We start from the raw sequence: 25057 nt of genomic DNA, 5'->3' as shown, positions 1-25057 counted from the left end.
TCAGTGGAACTCCCAACATGAGGTCCAAAGAGGTGTCCATGCGAGTAAAGGAGGTCATCATTAGGCTGAGGAAACAAAATAATAGGGATGTACGAAATACTCACCTGGCTCCACGCTGGGGCATCCGCGGTGGGGGGGAGGCACTCCGTCCCTCCCCCTGGAATTCTCCCTGGCCAGCTCCAGGGCTGGAGCTCCGTGGAGCCGCCGGCCGTGGTCAGCCACAGCTGGATTTCTGGCCAAGTATTTACGTAGCCTATCATGGCAAGGAGCAGGGGCGCAAATGGCGTAGCAGCCACCATTTGCGTCCCTGCTCTATGCTGTGATAGGCTACGTAAATACTTACATAGCCTATCACAGCCGCAAGAACACAAATGGCGGTTGCAGCAGCCTGGCTGCAGCTGGCCGTGAGACCAGCCAGAGCTGCCGCTGCATCTGCCTCAGGTAAGTTCTGTCCCAGGGGGATTCCGCTAGGTGGAGGGAGGTGGGAGGCCGTTCCGCCTAGGGATGTACGAAAGTCCCTTACCTTCTGTGGATTATGTTGATGGGGGGGGGAGGCGTTCCGTCCCTCCCCCCGGAATCCTCGACGGGGGGGAGGCTATCTGTTCCTCCCCCCTGGAATCCTCCACAGCCGGCTGTGCTCCGCGGCAGCTCCGCAGAGCAGCCAGCGAGGCCCAGCCAGGCCAGAGCCGTCTGCAGCCGGATTTTGGGCCGCGGAGGGCTCGGGGGGGGCGGGGAACCAACCGCGTACACAAATGGTTGCGGCTACGGCCGCCGCCATTTGCGTTCCTTATTTTTGGCCGTCTTAATCTACGTAAATATTTACGTAGACTATGAGGGCAAAAATAAAGGGGAATGCAAATAGCATAGCGGGCACTATTTGCGTTCCTTTTTGATTCACCGTTTTAGCCTATGTAAATATTTACGTAGGCTAAAACGAAGAATCAGAAAGGGACGCAAATAGCGCCCGCTACGCTATTTGCATTCCCCTTTATTTTTGCTGTCATAGTCTACGTAAATATTTACGTAGACTAAGACGGCCAAAAATAAGGAACGCAAATGGTGGCAGCCGTAGCCGTCGCCATTTGCGTACGTGGTTTTTTTTTTAAAAAAAACCTAGCCATGATAGGCTACGTAAATCTTTACGTAGCCTATCACGTCGTCTTTTTTTTTTTTAAAACCCAGCCATGATAGGCTACGTAAATCTTTACATAGCCTATCGCGTCGTTGTTGTTGTTTTTTTTTACAAGACCGCAAATAGCGGTGGTGGCAGCTGGTCGGAAGACCAGCCGCCGCCGAAGCCGCCACCGCCCGGAAGATCCGCCCCAGGTAAGTCTCGTGCTGGGGGGATCCATGGGGAGGGGCGGGGGGGGCAGGCCGTTCCGCCACGGAGTTCGGGGGGCCGAATGCACTGGCATTCGGGCTCACCGAGATCCATAGCAGAATTCTCTGCCATCCCTAGTTCCGCCACAGATTCCGAGGTGCCAGATTCTAAAGGATCCGGCCTCACTGGAATCCATGGCGGAATTCTCTGACATCCCCACAAAATAAATCCATTAGAGAGATAGCAAAAACACCGGGAGTGGCCAACACAACAGTTTGGAACTACGGGTGTATGAAACCCCGCTTACCTGGCTCCGCCGGGTTCCACAGGTGGGGGAGGCGATCTGTTCCTCCCCCCTGGAATCCTGCCCAGCTGGCTCCACTCCGCGACCAGGCCGCGGAGCCGCCACCAGGCCAACCTGCAGTGGGGCCTCCAGCCACTGCCGGGCTGGTGGAGACGCAAATGGCGTCCTGTGTAGGGGACGCCATTTGCGTCCCTACGCTGGCCTGTGATAGGGTATGTAAATATTTACATAGCTGATCACAGCTAAAGCAGGGACACAAATGGCGTCCCCTATGCCATTTGTGTTCCCGCTTTAGCCGTGATAGGCTACGTAAATATTTACATAGCCTATCACGGCAAAAAAAAAAGGGAACACAAATGGCGGCGGCTACGGCGGCTGCCATTTGCATTCCCTTTTTCCCTGTGATAGGCTACGTAAATATTTACGTAGCCTATCACAGCTAAAAAAGGGAATGCAAATGGCAGCCGCTGTAGCTGCCGCCATTTGCGTTCCCTTTTTTTTTTTTTGCCATGATAGGCTACGTAAATATTTACATAGCCTATCACAGCCTCCGCAGGGACACAAATGGCGTCCCTGCATTAGCCGTGGTAGGCTACGTAAGTATTTACGTAGCCTATGACAGCTAAAATGGTGAAGCAAATGGCGGCCGCAGATGCGGTCGCCATTTGCAGAGCAGCGCAGATGGCAGCAGGTGAGTGCTCCGTTTCACACATCTTTTGCGGGGTGGGGGGTTTCATTCCGCCACGGGTTTCGGGGGGCCGAATGCGCTGGCATTCGGCCTCACTGAGATCCATGGTGGAATTCTCTGTCATCCCTACAAACAAGCAGCAGCTGAAGGCAGCGGCAGTAAAGGCCTGGCAAAGCATCTTGATGGAGGAAACTCAGCATTTGGTCATGCCCATAGGTTCCAGACTTCAGGCAGTCATTGACTGCAAAGGATTTTCATGCAGGTATTAAAGGCGATCCTTAAGTTTGAAATGATATTGGTTTGTTCCATTACTTATGAGCCACCAACGATGGGTGTGTGTGTATGCCACTGGCTGTCCTTCCTGAATGGTTAGTGACTCACTGTTGTCAAACCGCTTGAATTACAGCTGAAAGTCCTCACTTTGCTCCCATCTGGGTAGGGGTGAGTGGATTGCTTACCCGGTTCTGGTCCGGGGCATATGCTGGGGGGAGGGAATGGTGATCCGTCCCTCCCTCCCGGAATCCTTCCCAGGCAGCTCTGCTCTGCGGCAAAGCTGCGGAGCTGCCAGCTGGGGCTGGCCGCAGCTGGACATCCAGCTGCTGCTGCCGCGCTGTGGACACAAATGGCTACGCCGGCCGCCATTTGCATCCATGCCTTAGGCCGTGATAGGCTACGTAAGTATTTACATAGCGTATCACGGCCTAAGGCACGGATGCAAATGGCGGCCGCAGCAGCCCGGCAGCAGTTGGAAGACGACCTGGAGCTGCCGCTGCTGCATCCGCCGCTGCCAGGTAGGTCCGTTCCAGGGGGGATTTCGGGGGTGGCGGGGGGATAGTCCGTTCCGCCACGGACTCTGGGGTGCCGGATTCTTTAGACTCACTGGAGTCCGTGGCGGAATTCTCCAACATCCCTACATCTGGGTGTGTTTCCTTTCAACTTCAATGTGATGTACAGAGGCCAACTGCCAAAATAGTTATCCTTGTTCCAATATTTCTGGCCCTGACTGTATTAGGCCTAAACACAATATTGTGAAACTTGCACACTTCAGAATATGATCAATTTCAGGGCAGATGTCTCATTGCTTAACTGTTTTGTGATTCATATTGTTGACAAGCACCATGAGTCAGATCTTCATCCTGGCTAGGGATGTATGGAAGTCACTTACCTTTCCAGAGCCATCCGCAGCCGGAGTTCTGGCCATGGCCAGGTGCTGCGGCCGCAAATGGCGGCCGCCGTAGTGGCCAGCATTTGCGTCCTGCCAGGCTGCTGTGATAGGCTATGTAAGTATTTACGTAGCCTATGACGGCAAAGAGCAGGGGCGCAAACGGCAGCCGCCATTTGCGTGGCTGCCTTTACCGTAATAGGCTACGTAAATACTTACATAGCCTATCACGGAAAGAGCAGCGGCGCAAACGGCGTAGCAGCCGCCGTTTGCGTCCCTGCTCTTTGCCATGATAGGCTATGTAAATACTTACGTAGCCTATCACAGCAGCCTGGCAGGACGCAAATGGCGGCCACTATGGTGGCCGCCATTTGCGGCCGCAGCAGCCGGCCAAGAGACCAGCTGCTGCCGCCGGAGCCGCTGCCGCCAGAACATCCGCCCCAGGTAAGCTTCATCCCGGGGGGGATTCTGCGGGGTGGCGGGGGGTGGGATGCCATTCCGCCACGGGTTTTGGAGGGCCAAATGCCAGTGCATTCGGCCTCACTGAAATCCGTGGTGGAATTCTCCACCATCCCTAATCCTGTCACAATTCACACATCAGGATGCTCTGATGATTTTTGTAAAGAAACACCTCATGCACATATTAGATGCTGAGGTTACTTCCCATGTTAGTACTGCTGGACTCTGACACTGAATCAGTCTACTCAGGGGTGGGCAACTTGTAGCCCTAAAGATGTTTTGGCCTACAACTCCCATCATCCCTCATCATTGGCTATGCTGCCTAGAGCTGATGGGAGTTGTAGGCCAAAAGATGTCAAGGGCCATAAGTTGCCCAACCTTGGCCTACATTTACTGGCAGTTTCTTTCCCTGTCTAATAATTCTGTGGTGCATACATTTCAGATAAAGTCTTGTGACTGCAAAAGCAATCTAAAGTGTGAACAGACCTTTAATAATATTTGTTTAGTAAGCCATTCATCTGATAACAAACAGTGGAAGTTAAATTTTCTTAGACTGAATGTCTTTCAGCTGGGAATCAGTGCTTAAAAACAAACTAGGTTCCATGCTTATGAAAATCTATTTTGAAGAGGTCCTTTGTGATGCAGCCTTAAGTTAACTAACAACAAAATAGTTGTTGATACATGTTTTTTCTAATATGCATAGCATGCAATTCTAAGAGTACCTAGGGTGGCCAGGTGTTCTAGTTTAACAGAGAGCAGTCCTCCATATGAAGAGCTGCCAGAGGACAGTTCTCTGTTTGAAGGTGTCCTGTGTTTGATGGGCTGTCCAGTCCAAGTCTGGTTTAAAGTCAAAGAACCATAAGGAGGGGGAGCAGCAGGGGCCTTGAAGTTGCCCATCAGCACTTAGGATGGCAGACTGAGTAAGGCACACAGGTCATAGCCTTCCTGACTGTGGTGAGATGTGTTGTGTTTCTATATAAATTATAGCAATGATTTCTAAATTTGCATTTATAAACGTTAGAATATGCAAATATTATGTAAATTGGTGCCATCATTTTTGGTGCTGCCTAAGTGGCAAGCCAAAGAGTATCTGCTTCTTAAAACGTGTGGTTGTATCCAATGCTACAGGAGCAGAAGTTCACTTGTCCAGGGTGCATTTTGGCCTCTCCTCCCACTGCAGCTCCCTGCATCCCCTCCACCCCAAGGCTCTCCTGAGGGCTGGGGGACGCTCACAGAAGGCCTGGGGACCTGCAGTGGGAGAGGGAAACCACCCCAAATCAGGCAGAGGCAGCTTGCATGCATAACTTCCTACTTGCACAAGCTACCTCTGCCTGATTTTGGGACTTTCTTTCCTCCCAGTGCAACTTCCCACACCACATCCCAGGCCTTTCTTGAGTGCCCCTGACACTCAGGAGAGGTTTTTCTAAGGGTTCAGGGGGCTGCAGTGAGGAGCGGCAGTCCACCTTGGGCTCATGCTGTGTTACATACTACCCATACTTCAGTTCTTCAACCATACAGGTCTTTTAATCTGTTGCTGAAATACATATTTTAGAAAGGACAATGGTTATTACCTGTCTAATTTTTGGATTTCTGTACACTGTACACTGTACAGTATAGGTAGCCATTTCCTGTTTTCAATCACTGGGAATAAAATTATAGCACTCAGATGTGGCTTTCCCAAAGTAGGGATGTACGAAACCCTCTTACCTTGAGTCCAAGGGGGGGGTCTGCGGGGGGGGGAGGTGATCTGTCCCTCCCCCCCGGAATCCTCACCAGCCGGCTCTGCTCTGCGGTGAGTCTATGGAACTGCTGGCCAGCTCCGGCCGCTGGCGGACTTTCAGCCACTGGGATGCAAATGGCGTCCAGCATAGCGGACGCCAATTGCGTCCCTGCTCTTAGCCGTGATAGGCTACGTAAAGATTTACGTAGCCTATCACGGCAAAGAGCAGGGTCGCAAATGGTGTCTGCTACACTGGATGCCATTTTCTTCCGCAGGACAGCAGTGGACTGACCAGACCGGCCGGTGGCAGGTAGGATCCGTTCCATGGCAACTTCGCAGGGTGGCGGAGGTGGGTGGTCCATTCCGCCATGGACTCCGAGGGTTCTAAAGAATCCGGCCTCATTGGAGTCCGTGGCAGAATTCTCTAACATCCCCATTCCAAAGCATTTAAAGCACTGATTACAGTGCTCTGCAATCCTTTGAACAACCCCATAGAGCAGGGTCCTTTTATTAACCTCAGTGAGTACATGGCTGAATCAGGAACATCTACTTTGTGCCTCTTTCTCTTAACCGCCCAGGCTTGCACAAGATTTGACTCATCAAGCTGAACTATGTTCCCCAGCCATGTCTTCACTACCACGAGGCTTACTGAGCCTCTGGTGAGCTACATTTCGACCACTGGATCATATGCTGTGCAGGTCTGTGCTATGTTTGTCTGTCCAATTGGACTGTTGTGAATATTTCCTAGTATGCACTCCATACTGGGTAATTAGTAAGTGGAGAACAGTAGTTAGCTGACCTGCAACTGTGGGAAATAAAGAAATAGTGGATCACTCCTGCACTGTGTGTTACGTAATGACTGCAGAAACCAGAATAAGATGAAAGGGCCCTTCATCCCTTTCCCCTGGTTGCTCCACCTGGACTCATTCCCTGTGCCCTGGAAAAGCAATGGTGTGGTGCAGCTACAGGCAGTGAAGGTTGGTGGCTCCATTCTGGGTTTCAGTCAGAACTCTAAAGGAGCTGTCCAAGGTGCTGAACCCCAAATAGGTTCAGCACCTCAGGTAGCTCCTTTAGGGTTCTGGCTGGTTCTGACTGAAACTCCGAATGGATTCAGAGCCCCACCGATATCGGAGCCACCAGCCTCCACTGGCCACAGGTGTGTTGGGCTGTGGAGGGACAAAATCATCGACAGACAGAGCTACCTTGTAAGGGCCAGTCAAATGCTAGTGCTGGTGTGATTGATAAAACACAGGCTTTCAAGAGATATGAGGGGCAGAGTTGGGTAGAACAAACCTCCGTTTGTGTCCCAGATGATTAAATGGCTGCATTGGATCGAGCCTCTTCTGTGGTAAGCTTCATTGTTCCTTGAGTAAGCTCCTGGGATGATTGACTTGCATACAAATCTCTAGAGAGGGTTATTGAATGTAGCACACAGCGCTGGCTTCAGCAGAATATGTGGGGATTTGGAGGACCTATTCATGTGGGGGTCATCTCATCAGGGGCAAGCCTTCTCCCATTGACAGCTACTTTATCTCAGGAGCAACTGCACATGATTGATGTTCCACATGGCCTATCCCTTGGTAACTATAACGACCAAGCTTAATATATGATAGCAGGGAATTTTCTTCTCAAGCCTTTTGTTTGTTTTCGCCAACATCTTGTTATGATACTTATAAATGTTGGCTTTTTAAAAAGAAAGCTCCATCAGGGACTGCTACAGTTAGAAAAGATGTTGGCTGAAGTGGACATGCTCCCCAATAAATTATCTTTTTGGTGGGTGGTTTTGCTTATGTTCAGAGTCTCACTGATGTCCATATATAGTATCATATGGAAACTGGTTGATTTCCTTTTGAAATTATCAGATTGGTTAATGACTCTAGAGCAATATTGCCTTTCCCTGAAACCCATAGCTTGGTTAATCTGTGTGAGTCATCTTATATTAACTTTAACTGCAAATCCATTATCTGAGTGTGGATCCTACTCATGCACAAGAGGGAGGTATCAAGCAGGAACCGTGGTGTATTTGTTCATTCCAGTGCCCTGTTGTGAAATATATTGTCCTCTGAATCATGGCAGTTTGACTTGGAGAGGGCTAGTGTGTGGATGGTTCTGCACTGGACTTGATCATATTTATCTACTTTCCAGCCCTGTTTTTCTTTGTGCCTTGGACTTGCCCACATACTCTGGCCTCATTCACCGGCCAGAGAACCAAGGGCCACTGGAAGGTGACACCCCTCTCCCTCCCAAGAATAATATTATGGCAAGGGGGAGACCAAGCTAGCCCCATACATTGGCCAGAGAAGTCCCAGCTGCAGGGAGCCTGTTTTGTCTTTCCTTGCTAGAAAGAACACCTATAGGAGCTTTGAAACTAGGAAATAGTGCCTGAGTTTTGCCTTTTTCATCCTCCCTCCCAATCCCTTTTCCTTTTCGGTCATGTCTTTTAGATTGGAAGCCTGAGGACAGGGACTGTCTTAATCTTAACCTTTGTAAGCTGCTCTGGGAGCCTTTTTTTTAGCTGAAGAGCAGGGTTAAATGCTATAAATAAATGAATACATAAATAGAATGCTTTTCTACCCAGCTGAAACAAGTGGTCTATACGCATGCGTGATATCACTTGTGAAATTCTGTGAAGTTCCTAGGTGTTCCACTCTCAGGCTGACACGTTCTGCTGTTCCCCTAATTAGTGCACATGCACAAACTGACTCAAGAGAAAATAAGCTACTGATTTAACAAGTATATCAGGCCCTAGTTGTCCTGGACACAGCAGCGAAATAATTTGCTGCATTTAAAAAGTAGCAGTAAATCTAGGCTATCCAGAAGCAAAATATGTGAATTATTCAAATATTATTGAACTTGGTTAATTGGATATGAAAGTAACTGAATAGAATTGAAAGTGAATAATACAGTGTTAGAAAAATAAGTGGGATCAGTGTACTTTTCTTTGAGGAAATTGATCGTCAGTGCACTCCACATAATTAGCGCAAATATTTTCCTTCAGATATATAGTTAGAGAGAAATCTCTTGTGCCTTGGAAATTGTTCTATTGATTTTTTCAGAGCAATTTGTAAGGCATACACTAAAAGCATTTTGAAAGAATAAAAATATTACTGGTTATATCAGTAATGAACTCTTTAAGTGGCATCATTGCCCTTACACTCATGGATTAAGCAACTGATTGCCAAACTCAGTCCATTTTATTCAGCCTGGTACCAATTTTATGAGCTGGTCACTTCAGCAGTCAGTCCCAGACACCTTATGATTTTATTTATTGTTGTTTGTAACTTCCAATTTTTAATATAATTAAAAGTAATGAAGGTTGCAATCCTATACTCACTTTCTTGGGACAAAGCCTCATTGAACTCGATGTGACTAACCTCTGAGCAGACATGTATAGAATTGCACTGTACATTTCTGGACAAAGCATGTTTTATTAAGTGACAAAGGGGGCAATCCTATGGCCACTAGTCAGCGGCTAGACAGCCATAGGATATGTGGTTTTCCAGGAACTGACCTCGGAGCCTGCGCTCTGAGGTTGGTTCCAAGAGAACCGCCCTTTCCCTCCTTCCGTGCTGCCTCGCAGACAGTGCAGAACAGCTCCGTGCTCAGAAGAGGAGTGTGGAGCGGCCAGAATGGGGCATTCCAGGGGCGTTCCGGGGAGGGGAAGGTGGAAATGCTAGTACGGCACATCCTATGTATTCTCCGGCAGCCTCCACCCCCGGTCTGCCTTCCCGCAGCTAGACAGCCAAAATCGGCTGTCTAGCTGAAAACGCAGGGCAGGAGAAGTGCAGAGGGAACAATCCCCTCCGTGATTCTTCTGCCCTGCATTGGATAGGTGGTCGCCTCTGCGTTCGGAGGCGGCTGCCTATCCCCATAGGATTGCACCCTAAATTATTCTGCTAAAAACATGAATTTTGGCCTAAAAAAAGAAAGAAGCAAAACAGAAACAAAATCTAGAGGAGGAAAAAACACTGGGAGAGAACAAATACTAATAGTTTAAGAAATGCAATCCCTCCCACAATAATTATTCTCATGATAATAAAAATATTTTATCCTTTTTCAATAAGTTAAAAACAGGCCTCGAAGACATGCATAATTGGGACTAACTTGCATTTAACACAGTGGACCTTACTTCTAAGTAAACATGTACAGGATCATTTCATGTGCAGCTGATCTAACTCTATTGTGGTTATAGGTACAGTTTCTACCTTCGAACAACACCTAAAATTAGACAGAACTTGTAAGACCATGTCAATTGCCATCAACCCTTTGTTATTCTTTCTTTGTTTAATTAATTCAGGTATCCAGAATGTATTCAAGGGGTACACTATCAAACTTGATAATAAATATATTTGCTTTTTAAAAAAAATATTCCTCCAGATGTTTATAATTTAGCATATTAACATATTTTCCCTAACTAATGTCACAGCCTGACTCTGTGTTCATAAAGAAATATGAAAAAAGGAGAGGGGACATCCACCCAATCACTGTGCCCTGTACAATCACCGTTCATTTCAGTGGGATTTACAGAGCTCCTCTTGGTGTGAACGAAAGCTGCTTGGTGGATTGCTCTCACAGCAACTTGCCCTACGAATCTCAAAAGATGTTCCCCCTGCCCCTCACACACGCAGTGACTTCATCTCTGAATGACATTATCTAGATTATCTAGACATTATCTAGATAGATGGACAAACTCTTAGTTATTGGCAATTGATCTGCCATCAATTGCCAATAATTAAGACTTCAATCTGTATAACCTGTTTTCTACCAGCTCACTACTTTTTTTATCATTCTTGCAACAAAGAAGCAAAGAATATTTGAAAAGTGTGGATAATTGTACTCACATAGTTCCCACTATACATCTTGGCACAAGTCTTCAAGTGAAAATCAAGTCTGAAAGTGGGTTCAGAAGAATGAAAGAAGAGGAGAGAAAAAACACACCCAAATGCTGTTAAGCTATTGAGTTGATATGCTGGCAGGCCCAGTCCAATCAAACTGATAATTTTCTCCAACCCACTTTAGGTTCCAAGGCAACTGGGAAGACGGAGAACTTGATAATATATGTTCCTTGCTTTTGCAGCTTCACTGTGTGTACTTAGCCATTACTCAGATGTGAATAAACAGAATTATTTCATAAAATAAACAGACATTTAGCACAACAACCTATTACCTACTGTGTTGAATCAAGAGACAGAATTTAACAAATCACGGAGCGAAGTGTTAATCTATAAAAATACTGGTGTTAATGATTTACTGTAACAGGGCCTTGCTCACATTTTCCTGTTACTGACTCAATACCCTGATTGTGTGTGTGTGTTTGTGTGAGATATATAGAACATTTAAAGTTGGCAAGGAATAAAATGGATTTTTTCTGCACCCTAGTGAAATTGTTGCATTTCGAGTGTAGTTCTGATAAGGTATGTGGAGTTGCATACTATGAGATATAGTACAGTCTTTGTCTCATTGTTTAAAAGATCTGTCTTGAGTGAACATCACTTTAACATGGCGCTCTTTCCAGGAACTGAAAAGTACAGAAGACAACAGTACTACAGTTTTCTGATCAGCCAGCCCCCGCCCCCTGCCCCACTCAGTTGGCAATGACAGTCTTTGTGATTAAATTACTGGCAGTATGAGAAAATATGAAGATTCATGAAAATGGTTCGTAACTGGGAAGGTAAATGTATATTCTGATATGAAACTAGATTGAAAACCATAAGCTATCTCTTTTATGGCTAAACACATATTACAGGAATATTCTTTATTATAATGTTTACATTGGATGGCATTGACTCTTATATTTTTATATTCAAAATCTTTATTATGCACTTACAGAAGACGTAATGAATTTGCTGAAAGGAAAGACACACGTTACCATCAATCTTCTCGCTATTTCTTGGGAAGTTGAAAGTAAAGAGACATTCTGAACACACACACACAGAATTCCAAGACATTTATTTCACGTCAGAGAATATTTGTTTAACTGGTTCCACAACACTTAAAATGTGTGCTTATCTTCACCCTTAAGGTCCTATACCTAAATCCTTGCCCGTTTGTTCAAACAACAGTCATGGAATGGCATACTTTGTGATAAGGTGCTGGCGCAGAAAGTCTTAAGATTGACCTATTACAAATGCTAATGACCTTTCAGAGATAAGGCATGCCTTGGAAAGACAGATGTGTAACTATATAGGGCCTTCATATACATCAGACTTCCCCAACCTGGTACCCTCCAGATGCACTGGACAACAACTCCCATATAGCTAACACTTCTAGAGACCACCAGGCTGGGGAAGGCTGACATATAAACCTTGGAGCCTTTCTCCAATGATCTTTAAGAGCAACTGAGAGTCGACTGTATGAAAAATACATCAAGCTTGAACAGCAAGGTCACACAGAATGGCTTACTTGTTGTTTGCCATATGGCTGTAGGAGTTCCTGTCTTTGGAAATTCATCTCATGCTAAATGCTGGTGGTGCAGCTTCATTAACACAAAATTAACACATGGGGCTGCTCAGTAATGAGCATTTGTGTTTTTTTTCTTGATAATGCCAAAGAATGGCCCCTCTCATACATTCATTCAGTGAATTCACGTGGTGGTGGTAGGAGAGTAGTAACATGGCAGCAGTACCTGACCCAACCTGCATATGTTCATTTTGAAAGTATGACTAGCCTCCATGCATACAGCTATACACATGTAGGGCTCTTTGTGATTGTAAACTGTGCATTTTCATTTTCCTGGCCACATGGAGAGAGCCCTACATACATGGGGCCTGTATTCATGTCTTGAAAATGAACATGCTAGGTTGGAGTTGGTGACAGTCACTGTGATCCCACTCCCCTCACCCCCCATGCATTCATTGAAAGTGTGGAAGGGACCAATATGGTCGGTTTTATTAGGTTGTTCATTTCGATGTTACCTACTCCCAGCCTCCAGAATGGGTGGGATACAAATAAATACGTCCAGGAAACATTCCAACACTAGGATTTAAGATATAGTTTAAGTTTCTGGATGTTTTCCATTTGTTTTTGATTATCTATGGGTTGTATTCAACGTTAGTCTAACTTAAGTCACATTCATTTCAATGGGTCTGCATTAAGTAGGACTAACATTGGATACTAACATCAATACTGCCATCATTCCATTGCATTCTAGCATGACCAAGAAACCAAACCCAGAGAAGTATACAGATGGGGGATAGCTTGATTCTCACTGGTTCCTTCTGAATATGAATGGCTGCTACATGGAACAGTTGAAAGGGACAAAAACCTGACCTTTGTCCAATCCCAAGCACAGTGGGAAAGCTTTGTTTCAAGCTAATGATGTCCCCAAGAGTACTCCAAAACTTTCTCCCGTAGCAAAAAGTGAAGTGCGGCACTTGAGGACAATATTGTAGTGGGATTGGAGGGCGCGGGAATCCCTGTCCAATATCCCTGAAACTGTGTGGCCCAGTTGGATGACATCAACTGGGACTGCTTTAGGGTACTAGGTGTCTGCACAGAAGCATACTAACTGCAGTGTATGGGCCATACCTCTAAATAATCCAGTCCATCAAAATGATTTTGCATAGTACTTGAGCCTTGTGTGGTGCAGAGTGGTAGGCGGCAGTATTCTAACCAAAACTCTCCCCACGACCTGAGTTCGATCCCACCTGGGTCTCGGGTAGCTGGCTCAGGTCAACTCAGCCTTTCATCCTTCCGAGGTCGGTAAAATGAGTACCCAGCTTGCTGGGGGAAAGGTAGTCACGACTGGGGAAGGCAATGGCAAACCACCCCGCTATAGTCTGCCATGAAAACGCCAGCGCAAGCGGCGTCCCTCTAGGGGTCAGTAATGACCCGGTGCTTGCACAGGAGGAACCTTTCCTTTCCTGATGGATAGTACTTAATGATGGTTGCACCTGACAAAGGATTGTACTTGGTAATAGTAGGCATCCATAGCACATTACATTATTAGTTCTCAAAATAATGCTATACAGGTCGTTAAGCTTTATTATCCCCACTGGACACCAAGAAGTTAAATAACTTGTCTGAATTTGCACAGTGTGTTTTTCCCTCTCCACCGAGATGCTTCTGCCTTCTTCTTTGGTATTAAGAGATATTAACTTAAGAATAAAAAGAGTAATTAGCTTTTCCACACAGTCACCATTAGCAGTTTTCAGGGTGCGTTTTTGTGTGTGTGCTGAAGAGTAGTTAAAATTTGCTGACATTCTTCTCCAGTGCAATACAAAATGGATTATATTTACAAGAACATAATAATAAATCCAACACTGTCAAATCCTTTAGTGATCAGGGATTATGGGCGATTTGTACATCAGCTCAGTTCTAGCGTTTGCTAAATCTGGCATATAATGGGAAAAGGGAGAGATTGCATGCAACACTTAACTGCCATAATAACTTTGTCAAATATTAAGGGGAGATATGAGTTATTAAATGAAGACCGTAAAGCCACATGTATACCAAACAGGAAGCTGTAGCCAATTACCTGTCAGCAAACTGTTCAATAAAGCAAGTGCGAGTGATTGAGACTCGATGTACTAGATGTTCCTTTCTTATATATGATAGGTATGGCTACTTTAGTATAATAATCAGGTGTTTGTTTGTTTTTGCAGAACTGTGATGGAGAGGGATTTAGGAAAGCAGAGGGTTTTTTCTGGAAAAAAATAACTTTGAAACAGCCAGGGAAATTAATTTTTAATACTAACCTAAAATAAAAGGAAGATTTCAGGGCATACTTGCTCATCTTCTGTAGCAACAATGAATGCCCTTGGTATTTCTTTGTGGTTGCTAACACTGGAAAAGAATATTGCCAAAGAAAATGGCTTTCAAAACAGAGAGAGGTCTGCAGACTGCTGTGCCCATGACTGTACATTCTAGTGAAGGAGTATCTTCATCTTAAACTCTTAAAAAACAGAGTAGTCAAAAGAAGAATTTTAACATAAATATTCAACAAGAATGAGTATTTTTTTTCAGTAATAGTTTCACTTCAAACTTTTAATCTATAATTTAAATTAATAGAAATACTGTGTAATACCTCTAGAGTTCTCAAAGATCATCTTGTTCAACTTCCTTAAGAATTTGTGATTCCTCAAATAAGCCTAATAGCGCAATCCTATCAAGGATCAATAGAGCATCAATAAAATGGTGTGGATTCCAACCCCCCGCCCCCAGCCATAGACACAGCTATGACCTCAGGCGGCGGGGGGGGGGGGATTGAACAGGGGAATCCCCCCCCCCTTCCTAGCCATCATGGAAGGCTCCATGGCAGCTACCAAGCTTATCTAAGGTTGAAGGTCAGGGAAAATAGAAAATGGGAGGGATGAGGACATGCCAGATCCAGCAGCCTCCCAGCCTCCATCCCCAAAGGTCCATCTAGTAGAAAATGGCCTTTTGGAGGGTGGAGAAGTGAAAATTGCCTCTGTCACTCCTCCTGTTCACATAGGATTCCTGGGGTAGAATCAAACTAAAGTCCTACTTAGAGTAGATCCATTGAAATTAATGGGATTAATTTCATTTTAAATAAATTCATTTCAATTGATCTACTCTACATAGGACTTTAGTTCGATTCTACACTTGGAAGCCTCCAATCTCTGATGCTTTTGTCAATAGAACATCAATTCTTTAGGACTGAACTCTAACTATTCATCATATTTGGTCATTATCAGGCACACTTTATAATTCATTTGAGTAAACAAGTTAGGTCTGTTTCATGACTTTGAAAAGTTGTAATTCTTTTAGTGATGCTTTTCTTTTTTTAAAAAAAGACACACATAACCAAATATTTTCCGCAGTAATATACCCCTTGTATTGAGAGTTGCTTCACACAACCTATAAATGGATAATTCACATGTGGTTATTTAACTGCCTGTGAATCCAATGGTGGCAGCTGTCCATATGTGATTTTAAAAAAGAAAACATATTTGCATTAAGTGTTCAAATGACTGGATGTTAAAAGGCAATCACAATAATAGTGTAATTAAGGTAGGCCTGGTTCAGATATTTATCTGGACCATAGATCCTCTCCACAGATACTACCTTGTGTGAGTGGTAGAAGGGAGGCACATGAAGAGGATCCAGCACATGAAGAGGATCCACAACCGTGTGGTAACTGTATGAACATGGCCATAATGTGAAACAACCTCTAGAGTCAGTTGAAGAAATATTAAATAAAAAGGCGGTGCTGTATTATATATTTTAAATTTCAGCAGTTATTCTAGAGAAAATAAATATTTATGAAACTCAGAGTTGCTTGGGGAATAATGATAGAGAATCTATTGATTTATGGGCAAAAGTGAGGCTTTGGAGACATCTCTCTAACAATTCAATCAAAATTACTCCCTTGCTGTAAGATGTGGATATATGGTTTTGTATCGCTAATGTGTGCATTCATTTTGGTTCTTTCCCCTCCTAACCTAGACCTGGGACTAGAGGTTCTGTGGTATGGCAGGAATGGGAACTAACCAAGACATCGATCTGGTTTGCACATCACAACTACCCATGAAAGGATACAGGAGCCATGTTTTTGCTTTCTGTGCATATTGTGCCTTCTCTTTGGACATGTCCTCCTACAGTGGCCACTTAACACATTGCCAAAAGAGAGGAATTGCATCACCAAAAAAGAGAACAAAAGAGGACACCAGCTTGCATCACCTTTGCATATGCAAATGTATATGTATAGAAATAATAACTATAATTTAGTGCAAATTTAGAAATAACTATAATTTAAATAGACATACAATACATCTCACCATAGTGGAGAAGACTGACCAGGTGGCCTGTGAGCCTGCTCAGTCTGCTGCCCAGGTGCAAATTGCTGATGGGCAACTTTGAGACCCCTACTCTAGCTCCTTATGGTTCTTTATTTTTAAACCAGACTTGGACTGGACAGCCCATCAAAAAGAGGACATACTGAAATGGAGGACTGTCCTCTGCCAGGTCTCCAAAATAGAGGACTGTCCTCCATAAAGTAGGACTCCTGGCCATCCTAGGTCCTCCTCTTCTTCCTTTTCCTCATCTACATTCTTTGCTTTTAGTTTTTCCCCTTTCATTTCCTGCCTTCCTGTTTCTTTTTCTCTAGTGAAGTTTCAGCAGTTGTGCTAAAGGCACTTCCACGGAGCTCATTTTTCCCTGGCTTCTCAAAAATGCAAGACCAATGTTTATTAGAATTCTGATTGACCTTGTCTTTGTTGGTGAAAATCCCAACTAAAACAATCCACTGTAATTAATTTCTAATTAGATAGCCCTATACTTATAAAAGAATACTTTAATTAAAATGAGGAATAAAAATGAGCTAGCATCGAATTATCATATTCATTTCCCTGGAAATGAGATTCTAGCACATCAATCATGCATATTAATTAAAAACAAAGTTCACTTTGTTGATGTATAATAGGTTTCAGGTGTTGCCGTAGAGATTCCTCTGAGAATTGAAATGTGTGGTCAAGTAAATATATCTGATAGCTTTGTTAGGTCTGAAAGTACTAATAACAAACATTAACATATGTTCCATAGGTATTCAAGTTTTCCCTTTTGTGCGTCTAAGGAAACAACATGTTGCCATGATACATAATGGTTCATTATGTATCATGGACATTACAATTGGACTAGCAATACTAGTAATGCTATTGTAGAACTTGGATGCTGCCAAAAATCAGAAAGCCTACTTTAATCAGAAATTCATTAACATAGATGTTTGATAGTTGAGCAATACCCAGGCTTTGGATCTAGCTTGGCACTATTTTGCTGAGCCAGGAACAGTCTAGTGTGATGTTGGGCCCATTCACACTTGGTGGTGGCCCCTATATAAGCTTGTCACATAACAAGAAGAATAGGCTTACAAATACTTTTGATGAGCACTTAGAAGAGAAGTAGCATTGGGATAAGATATTATTATTGAAACTGCATTTTGTCAAAAGGGAGCAGGATTTTATTATTTAATTCAAACCCAGAAAAGAGGTAGGAGAGATCAGGACTGGTGTCAGGGGTCAGCATGGTTGGGCAGCCGCCAGGGTCCCAAAGGCTCAGAAGGGCCCATCTCTGACAAGCCACTGCCATTGTGCCAGCCAGCCAGCCAGCCAGCCTCCCTCTGTCCTCTTTTTAAAGCTGGCAGCAGCTCCTCCCTCTAGCCCAGCTGGCCCCACTGGCTAAAGGAAGTGCTCTGGCAGCCAGCCAGGTGGGCCTCCAGGCCCCACTTCATACCATTTAAAAAGAAAATTTCCCCCCTTACATTTTGTGTAGCAGAGAGCTGAACCAACCAGATGCTGCTTTGGGGGGTGGGCATGGGCAACAAGAGCACAGAAGCAACGATGAAACCGCACCTTCACTGCTCCTGTGCCAAATCTGGAGTGCGCAACATCATGCTCCCTCCATGCATAACGATGTGCTGCTACTAGTACAATGTTAGTCTTCATCTGGTCCATTCTCTCACTTAATTGGCTAAAAGAAAAGATGCTTTAAAATGTTTTACCTGTTGCAGGGGGTTGAACTAGATGACTTTCAAGGTCCTTTCTAATTCTATCATTTCATGTGGATGATATTGCTTGCCAGTTGGGTATTTGTAATGTGAAATGGTAGTTTCAGTTGCATGAGAGCTTCAGTTCCACATGTGTGTAGTCAGGTGAATAGACAATCCTGGGACCACTCTGCCACTGCCAGCCATCTTGTTGTTGTTGATCAGTCATTAAGTCGTATCCGACTCTTTGTGACCCCATGGAACATAGCATGCCAGGCCTTCCTGTCCTCCACTCTCTCCTGGAGCATGCTCAAGTTCATATTCATTGCATCAGTGATGCTATCTAGCCATCTCATCCTCTGCCGTCCCCTTCTCCTTTTGCCTTTAGTCTTTCCCAACATCAGGGTCTTTTCCAGGGAGTTTTCTCTTCGCATTAGGTGGCCAAAATATTTGAGCTTCAGCTTCAGTATCTGTCCTTCCAATGAGCAGTCAGCGTTGATTTCCTTTAGGATGGACTGATTTGACCTCCTTGCAGTCCAGGGGACTCATAAGAGTCTTCTCCAGCACCACATTTCGAAAGCATCAATTCTTTGGGGCTCAGCCTTCCTTATAGTCCAGCTCTCACAGCCATACATTACTACTGGGAAAACCATAGCTTTGATTATGCGGACCTTTGTCAGCAAGGTGATGTCTCTGCTTCTTACTATGCTGTCTAGGTTTGCCATAGCTTTCCTCCCAAGGAGCAAGCGTCTTTTAATTTCATGGCTACAGTCACCGTCTGCGGTGATCTTGGAGCCCAAGAAAATAAAATCTGTCATTGCTTCCATTTCTTCCCCTTCTATATGCCAGGAAGTGATGGGGCCAGATGCCATGATCTTAGTTTTTTTTAATGTTGAGTTTCAAACCAGCTTTTGCACTCTCCTCTTTCACCCTCAACAAGAGGCTCTTTAGATCCTCTTCGCTTTCTGCCATTAGGGTGGTATCGTCTGCGTATCTGAGGTTATTGATAATTCTCCCTGCAATCTTAATTCTGACCTGTGATTCATCCAACCCGGCGTTTCTCATGATGTACTCTGCATATAAGTTAAATAAGCAGGGCGACAATATGCAGCCTTGTTGTACTCCTTTCCCAATTTTGAACCAATCGGTTGTTCCATGCCCGGTTCTTACTGTTGTTTCTTGACCCTCATACAGGTTTCTCAGGAGACAGGTAAGGTGGTCTAGTACTCCCATCTCTTTCAGAATTTGCCACAGTTTGTTGTGATCCACACAATCAAAGGCTTTAGCGTAGTCAATGAAGCAGAAATAGATGTTTTTCTGGAATTCTCTTGCTTTCTCCGTGATCCAGCAAATGTTGGCGATTTGATCTCTAGTTCCTCTACCTCTTCGGAACCCAGCTTGTACTTCTGGTAGTTCTTGGTTTACATACTGCTGAAGCCTAGCTTGTAGGATTTTGAGCATCACCTTGCTGGCATGTGAAATGAGTGCAATTGTATGGTAGTTTGAACACTCTTTGGCATTGCCCTTCTTTGGAATTAAAATGTAAGCTGACGTTTTCCAGTCTTGTGCCCACTGTTGAGTGTTCCGAATTTGTTGGCATATTGAGTGCAGCACTTTAACAGCATCATCTTTTAGGATTTTAAATAGGTCAGCTGGAATACTGTCATCTCCTCTAGCTTTGTTGTTACTAATGCTTCCTAAGGCCCACTTGACTTCACTCTCGAGGATGTCCAGCTCAAGTTCAGTGACCGCACTACCATGGCTATCAGGGACATTAAGATCTTTCCTGCATAGTTCTTCTGTGTATTCTTTCCACCTCTTCTTAATCTCATCTGCTTCTGTTAGGTCCCTGCCTTCTTTGTCCTTTATCATGCCTGTCTTTGCACAAAACGTTCCCTTGAGATCTCCGATTTTCTTGAAGAGATCTCTAGTCTTTCCCATTCTGTTGTTTTCCTCGATTTCTTTGCATTGTTCATTTAAGAAGGCCTTCTTGTCTCTCCTTGCTGTTCTCTGGAACTCTGCATTCAGTTGGATATATCTTCCCCTTTCTCCCTTGCTTTTCACTTCCCTTCTTTCGTGAGCTACTTGTAAAGCCTCATCAGACAGCCACTTTGCTTTCTTGCATTTCTTTTTCTTTGGGATGGATTTCGTTGCTGCCTCCTGAACAATGTTACGGACCTCCGTCCATAGTTCCTCAGGCACTCTATCAGGTCTAGTCCCTTAAATCTATTTGTCACCTCCACTGTATATTCATAAGGGATATGATGTAGGTCATACCTGAATGGTTTCGTGGTTTTCTACGTTCTTCAATTTAAGCCAAAATTTTGCAACAAGAAGCTCATGATCTGAGCCACAGTCAGCTCCAGGTCTTGTTTTGACTGACTGTATAGAGCTTCTCCATCTTTGGCTGCAAAGTACATAATCAATCTGATTTCAATATTGACCATCTGGTGATGTCTACGTGTAGAGTCGCCTCTTGTGCTGTTGGAAAAGAGTGTTTGCTACGATCAGCGTGTTCTCTTGACAAAACTCTATTAGCCTTTGTCCTGCTTCATTTTGTACACCAAGGCCATGCTTGCCTGTTATCCCGGTGATTTCTTGACTCCCTACTTTAGCATTCCAATCCCCTATGATGAAAAGGACATCTTTTTTTGGTGTTAGTTCTAGAAGGTGTTGTAGGTCTTCATAGAACCGATCAACCTCAGCTTCTTCAGCCTACGTCCTCAGTGGTTGGGGCATAGACTTGAATTACTGTGATGTTGAATGGTTTGCCTTGGATTCATACTGAGATCATTCTGTCATTTTTGTGATTGTACCCCAGTACTGTTTATTGACTATGAGTGCTACTCCATTTCTTCTAAGGGATTCTTGCCCACAGTAGTAGATATGATGGTCACCTGAATTAAATTTGCCCATGCTTGTCCATTTTAGTTTGCTGATTCCCAAGATGTCGATGTTCAGTCTTGCCATCTCTTGTTTGACCACCTCCAGCTTACCTTGATTCATTGATCTGACATTCCAGGTTCCTAAACAATATTGTTCTTTACAGCATCGGACTTTCTTTTTACCACCAGACACATCCACAGCTGAGTGTCCTTTCGGCGTTGGCCCAGCCGCTTCACTCTTTCTAGTGCTACTTGGAAATACCCTCTGCTCTTCCCCAGTAGTATATTGGACACCTTCTGACCTGAGGGGATCATCTTCTGGCATCATATCTTTTAGCCTTGTGATACGTTTCATGGGGTTTTCTTGGCAAGAATACTGGAGTGGGTTGCCATGTCCTTCTCCAGTGGACCACATTTTGTCAGAACTCTCCACCATGACCTGTCCGTCTTGGGTGGCCCTGCACGGCATAGCTTATGGCTTCACTGAGTTACGCAAGCCCCTTCGCCACAACAAGGCAGTGATCCATGAAGCTCCAAGGTAATGTTGAAGCTGGAACTAGCCACAACATAGGATACCATATTTGTATTGTCTAAATAATGTACCTCTAAGGTCATGGCCCTTACCAGCTATAATTTCCCAGCATTTTGGAGCTTGAGTGAACACAGAAAGCCCTTAACACAAAATGGAAAGGTTTTTGTTAATTTAATTTCTTCAGCCCAAACCTAACTTATTTCAATGGGGATTTACTTCCAAGAAGTTCTACTTAGGTTTGCAGTTTTAATATCAAAAACTCTAAAGGCAGGTCACCCAAACTGGCATTGTTGATCTGGGAAACCTGTGACTTGAGGGCCTAATTATATTTATTTATATTTTTCCACTGAAATCAGTGGTATGTACTGTGAGTTTAACTCAACCTTTGTAAGTAGAAATTGCTCACTATAACCTTTATGAAAATCCTGTAGTTAATGGATTTGGTCCAGATTTAGTCATATCTAGAAAAGACCCATTGAAATAAATGGGATTTAAGTTAGTCATGACTTAATTGTCTTATTGATTTCAATGGATTTATTCTAAGCATGAGTAAATCTGGATCCAACCCAATATTTCTATGTATGTTCTCCTCCCTATCCACAACCATGTAAGAATGGGTCAAACAGATATTTGAGGAACTGCACCTTTTCAGTTGCTGATCTCTATGTTTGTAGCTCACAGTTAGAAACCCCTGTAAAACATGAACAAGTCACGGAGGGAGCAATCTTATCGGGATAGGCGGCCGCCCCTGAACTTTAAGGCGACCACCTATCCAATGCAGGGCAGGAGAAGCGCGGAGGGGATCATCCCCTACAGCCTACTTTTACAATGTATACACTTGGGGCTTCGCTTTTAAAGTGTTAGTCTAAAACACACAAAAGACACATTGGAAAGACACTGGTTTACCATTAGTAATGACTGAAAACCCACAGAAGACAGAATAAAAATGATCTGAACAACTAAGGAAAAAAAAACTTTTTCCCTCTCTGGGCCTGGCTGGATCTTTTTCATACTGTTTGTTGGCTGTTCTCTCTGGCTCTAATTGGTACCTGCTTGTTAATGATAACTTTTAGTAGACACAGTTTATAATTAAAATGTAAAAAGGAGAAAAGACAGTTATAGCTGGATGGACTCCAAAACAAAGATGATAAGACACTGGGCTATTCAGGATATTTTCATACCATGAAATTAGTTGTAACATATTATACAATTAAGTCTCACAGTCATTTATTAAATTTAAACACTATTCTCATTTTTGCTTTATCTTGTTCATTCTTCTTGAAACATATAAAATATTAACTTTATGTCTGAATTGCTTAAGACCAAGGAGTTCTCTGGAACTGGTGCTAACTACTTATTTTGCAGCTGTTGTTGTCAATGTTAACAATATTCAAGTCTTTTTTTCTCTCTCTTTTTCCTTTCATACCCTATGGCTTGAATGTTATTATCTCTTTTCTAATTGGCAATCAAATTTGGAGCAAGGAAGATAAGAGACTACATGCTGTGCTCCCAGGGAGTTAAATAAACTGTGCTATATTAGCTTATTAGCTTACAAATTGACATGGGCTACCATATGCATTGGAAATATTTGAACCAAAATGGCATGCAGTATAACCATTGCTTGTTGCGCAATCTGCTCAGTTATTTGCTCTGTATTTTATATATTCTGCCATTGGAAAATATTTCCACAGCTTCCTTTTCATTCAGACCTGTGTGAAGCTGTGAACCATTGTAAAGACATGAACAATGCAATCCTATACAGTTCTACTCAGAAGCAATTCCCAATGAATTTAATAGGACTTACACCTAATTAAGTGGGTATAGGATTGTCCCATTGAATTCAATGGGTCTGGTACTTACTTCTGAGTAGTCTGGGAGGGGCTGTAGCTCAGTGGTAGGGCACATACTTTGCATATAGAGCACCTGTTTTACATGCAGAAGATTCCAGGGTTGATCCTTGGCACTTGAGGCAGGGCTGGAAAACCTCCTGCCTGAAACTTTGGAGAGCTACCGTCAGTCAGTGTTGACAATACCGGGGTAGATGAACCAATGGTCTTACTCAGTCTAAGGCATTTTCCTGTGTTCCTATGACATGTACAGGAAATAAGTAGAAGGTTAGTGAGAAGCAAGGAAAAATAGTAAGGATCACAATAAGCGATTTCTAAGATGGATGGATATGATTTCTTGTTGAGCAGTTTCAGTAGAAACTCAAACTGCAAACACAGAAAAGTTCCATTTGTTTGCTACATGTATATACCACATTGCCACTGGATCAGATAACAAAATCACCACTGCACAAAACAGTTTCAACAGTTCAGTACAAAAGTAAGTATAGCAAACATAAGAATCAGCATGTGGAAAATGATCTGTGAAGGAAAATTGAAAAGCTGGATTTGACCCCAGCTTCAACTGTTGGAAGCTGAAGGTCTTTCAATGGCTGTATTAATGGTGGGAAAGGGACCACTGGTAAGGGAGAAACATTGATCACAAATTTCTTCCTTGCTTCAAAACACTGTTTTTGCTATCTTCCCTATATCTTTTTGTGACTGAATACTTAAATCAACAGAGGCTAATGTCAAGATTTCCGATGATACAGAAACTATTTCTTTGAAAGCAGTTTTCTTGTTTGTGCAATCTTTTTTGTTTTGTCGTGTAGTAGCTGTGTGTTACTGTCACATCTCACAATTGAAATCTCATTCACACAGTGCAATCACTTGTGCATGATGCAGAAAACAAAGCTATAATTGCATCTCTTAAACCTTCAGATACTCAAAGGTGAAAATGTGTCCACTTATTCAAAACATGGTGCCTCTCAAGGAATGCAAATAGCAAGTCTTGAATTTCAAAGGTTATCGCTCGCTCAGCACCTGCCATCCATCCTCAGGGCTTAAACCCCTAGCTTTCCAAAGGTTCAGCCCTCTATGCATTGCTCCTGCAGCAGCTGTGATCAGTTCAATGGGCTTGGGCAGCAGTAGTGCTCATTTACTGGACTCCCAGGAAGTTCGAAAAATCTGTATGAATGCTTGTGGTGAATAATGTGTCGAGAGGAGCTTTCATTTGTTGTTTCCAATTTGTTAAATTCTGCCTATTCCCCCCTTTTCTCTCAAGGTTGCTTCACATTTTGTTTTCCATTCACTCTCAGTAACTGTGCAGCCTCAGTCCTATGATATAATTTCTGCTTAATGTTTGCATGACTGAAACCTTTTATAGACAGTCGGGAGAGTGTTTGAATAATGTATGGCTAACGTGAAGAGCTGTGCCAGTGCATAATCGCTGCTCTATTTGCAGGACTTCTGCTTTTCTCTGCCTAGTTTTCTGAACTGGGAAGTCATGATTATGAATGTTTGCAGGGGTAAGTGAAAAGGGATAAGCTGTCGCACTAATTATCCACATGGCCAGTTCTCGGCAAGAACAGCAAAGCAGCTGGGAATGCACTCCTGGGCCTTCATTTGAGGATAGCTGTGGCCGCAGGAATGAATTCTTGGGGTCTGATTTCTCTGTTGGCTGGTTCCCTTGCACATAGGTGTTCTTCCTGCATAACTTC

The 25057-nt window shown here is 43.8% G+C and overlaps 1 protein-coding gene and 1 long non-coding RNA gene across 2 annotated transcripts in view; one reads left to right on the top strand and one right to left on the bottom strand.

Annotated features, from left to right (window-relative positions):
• Positions 1 to 10729, bottom strand: part of ANXA10 (annexin A10) — a 47862-nt gene extending 37133 nt beyond the window's left edge. Inside the window, exon 1 of the mRNA XM_084856420.1 lies at positions 10496 to 10729. Coding sequence (XP_084712546.1) covers positions 10496 to 10513 — 18 coding nt within the window. The 5' untranslated portion in view covers positions 10514 to 10729. The remainder of the gene's footprint in view (positions 1 to 10495) is intronic.
• The window catches only part of LOC146344017 (uncharacterized), a 93076-nt gene that overhangs the window by 43157 nt on the left and 24862 nt on the right, over positions 1 to 25057 (top strand). The gene's annotated exons all lie outside the window — the stretch shown is intronic.

This window comes from Heloderma suspectum, chromosome 5 (genome assembly GCF_057233095.1).
Source record: "Heloderma suspectum isolate Gila_16-S chromosome 5, 16-S_ref, whole genome shotgun sequence".
In the NCBI taxonomy this organism is placed as follows: domain Eukaryota; kingdom Metazoa; phylum Chordata; class Lepidosauria; order Squamata; family Helodermatidae; genus Heloderma; species Heloderma suspectum.
The sequence above is the reverse complement of the archived record's forward strand: the minus strand, read 5'-3'. Positions and strand labels throughout refer to the sequence as shown.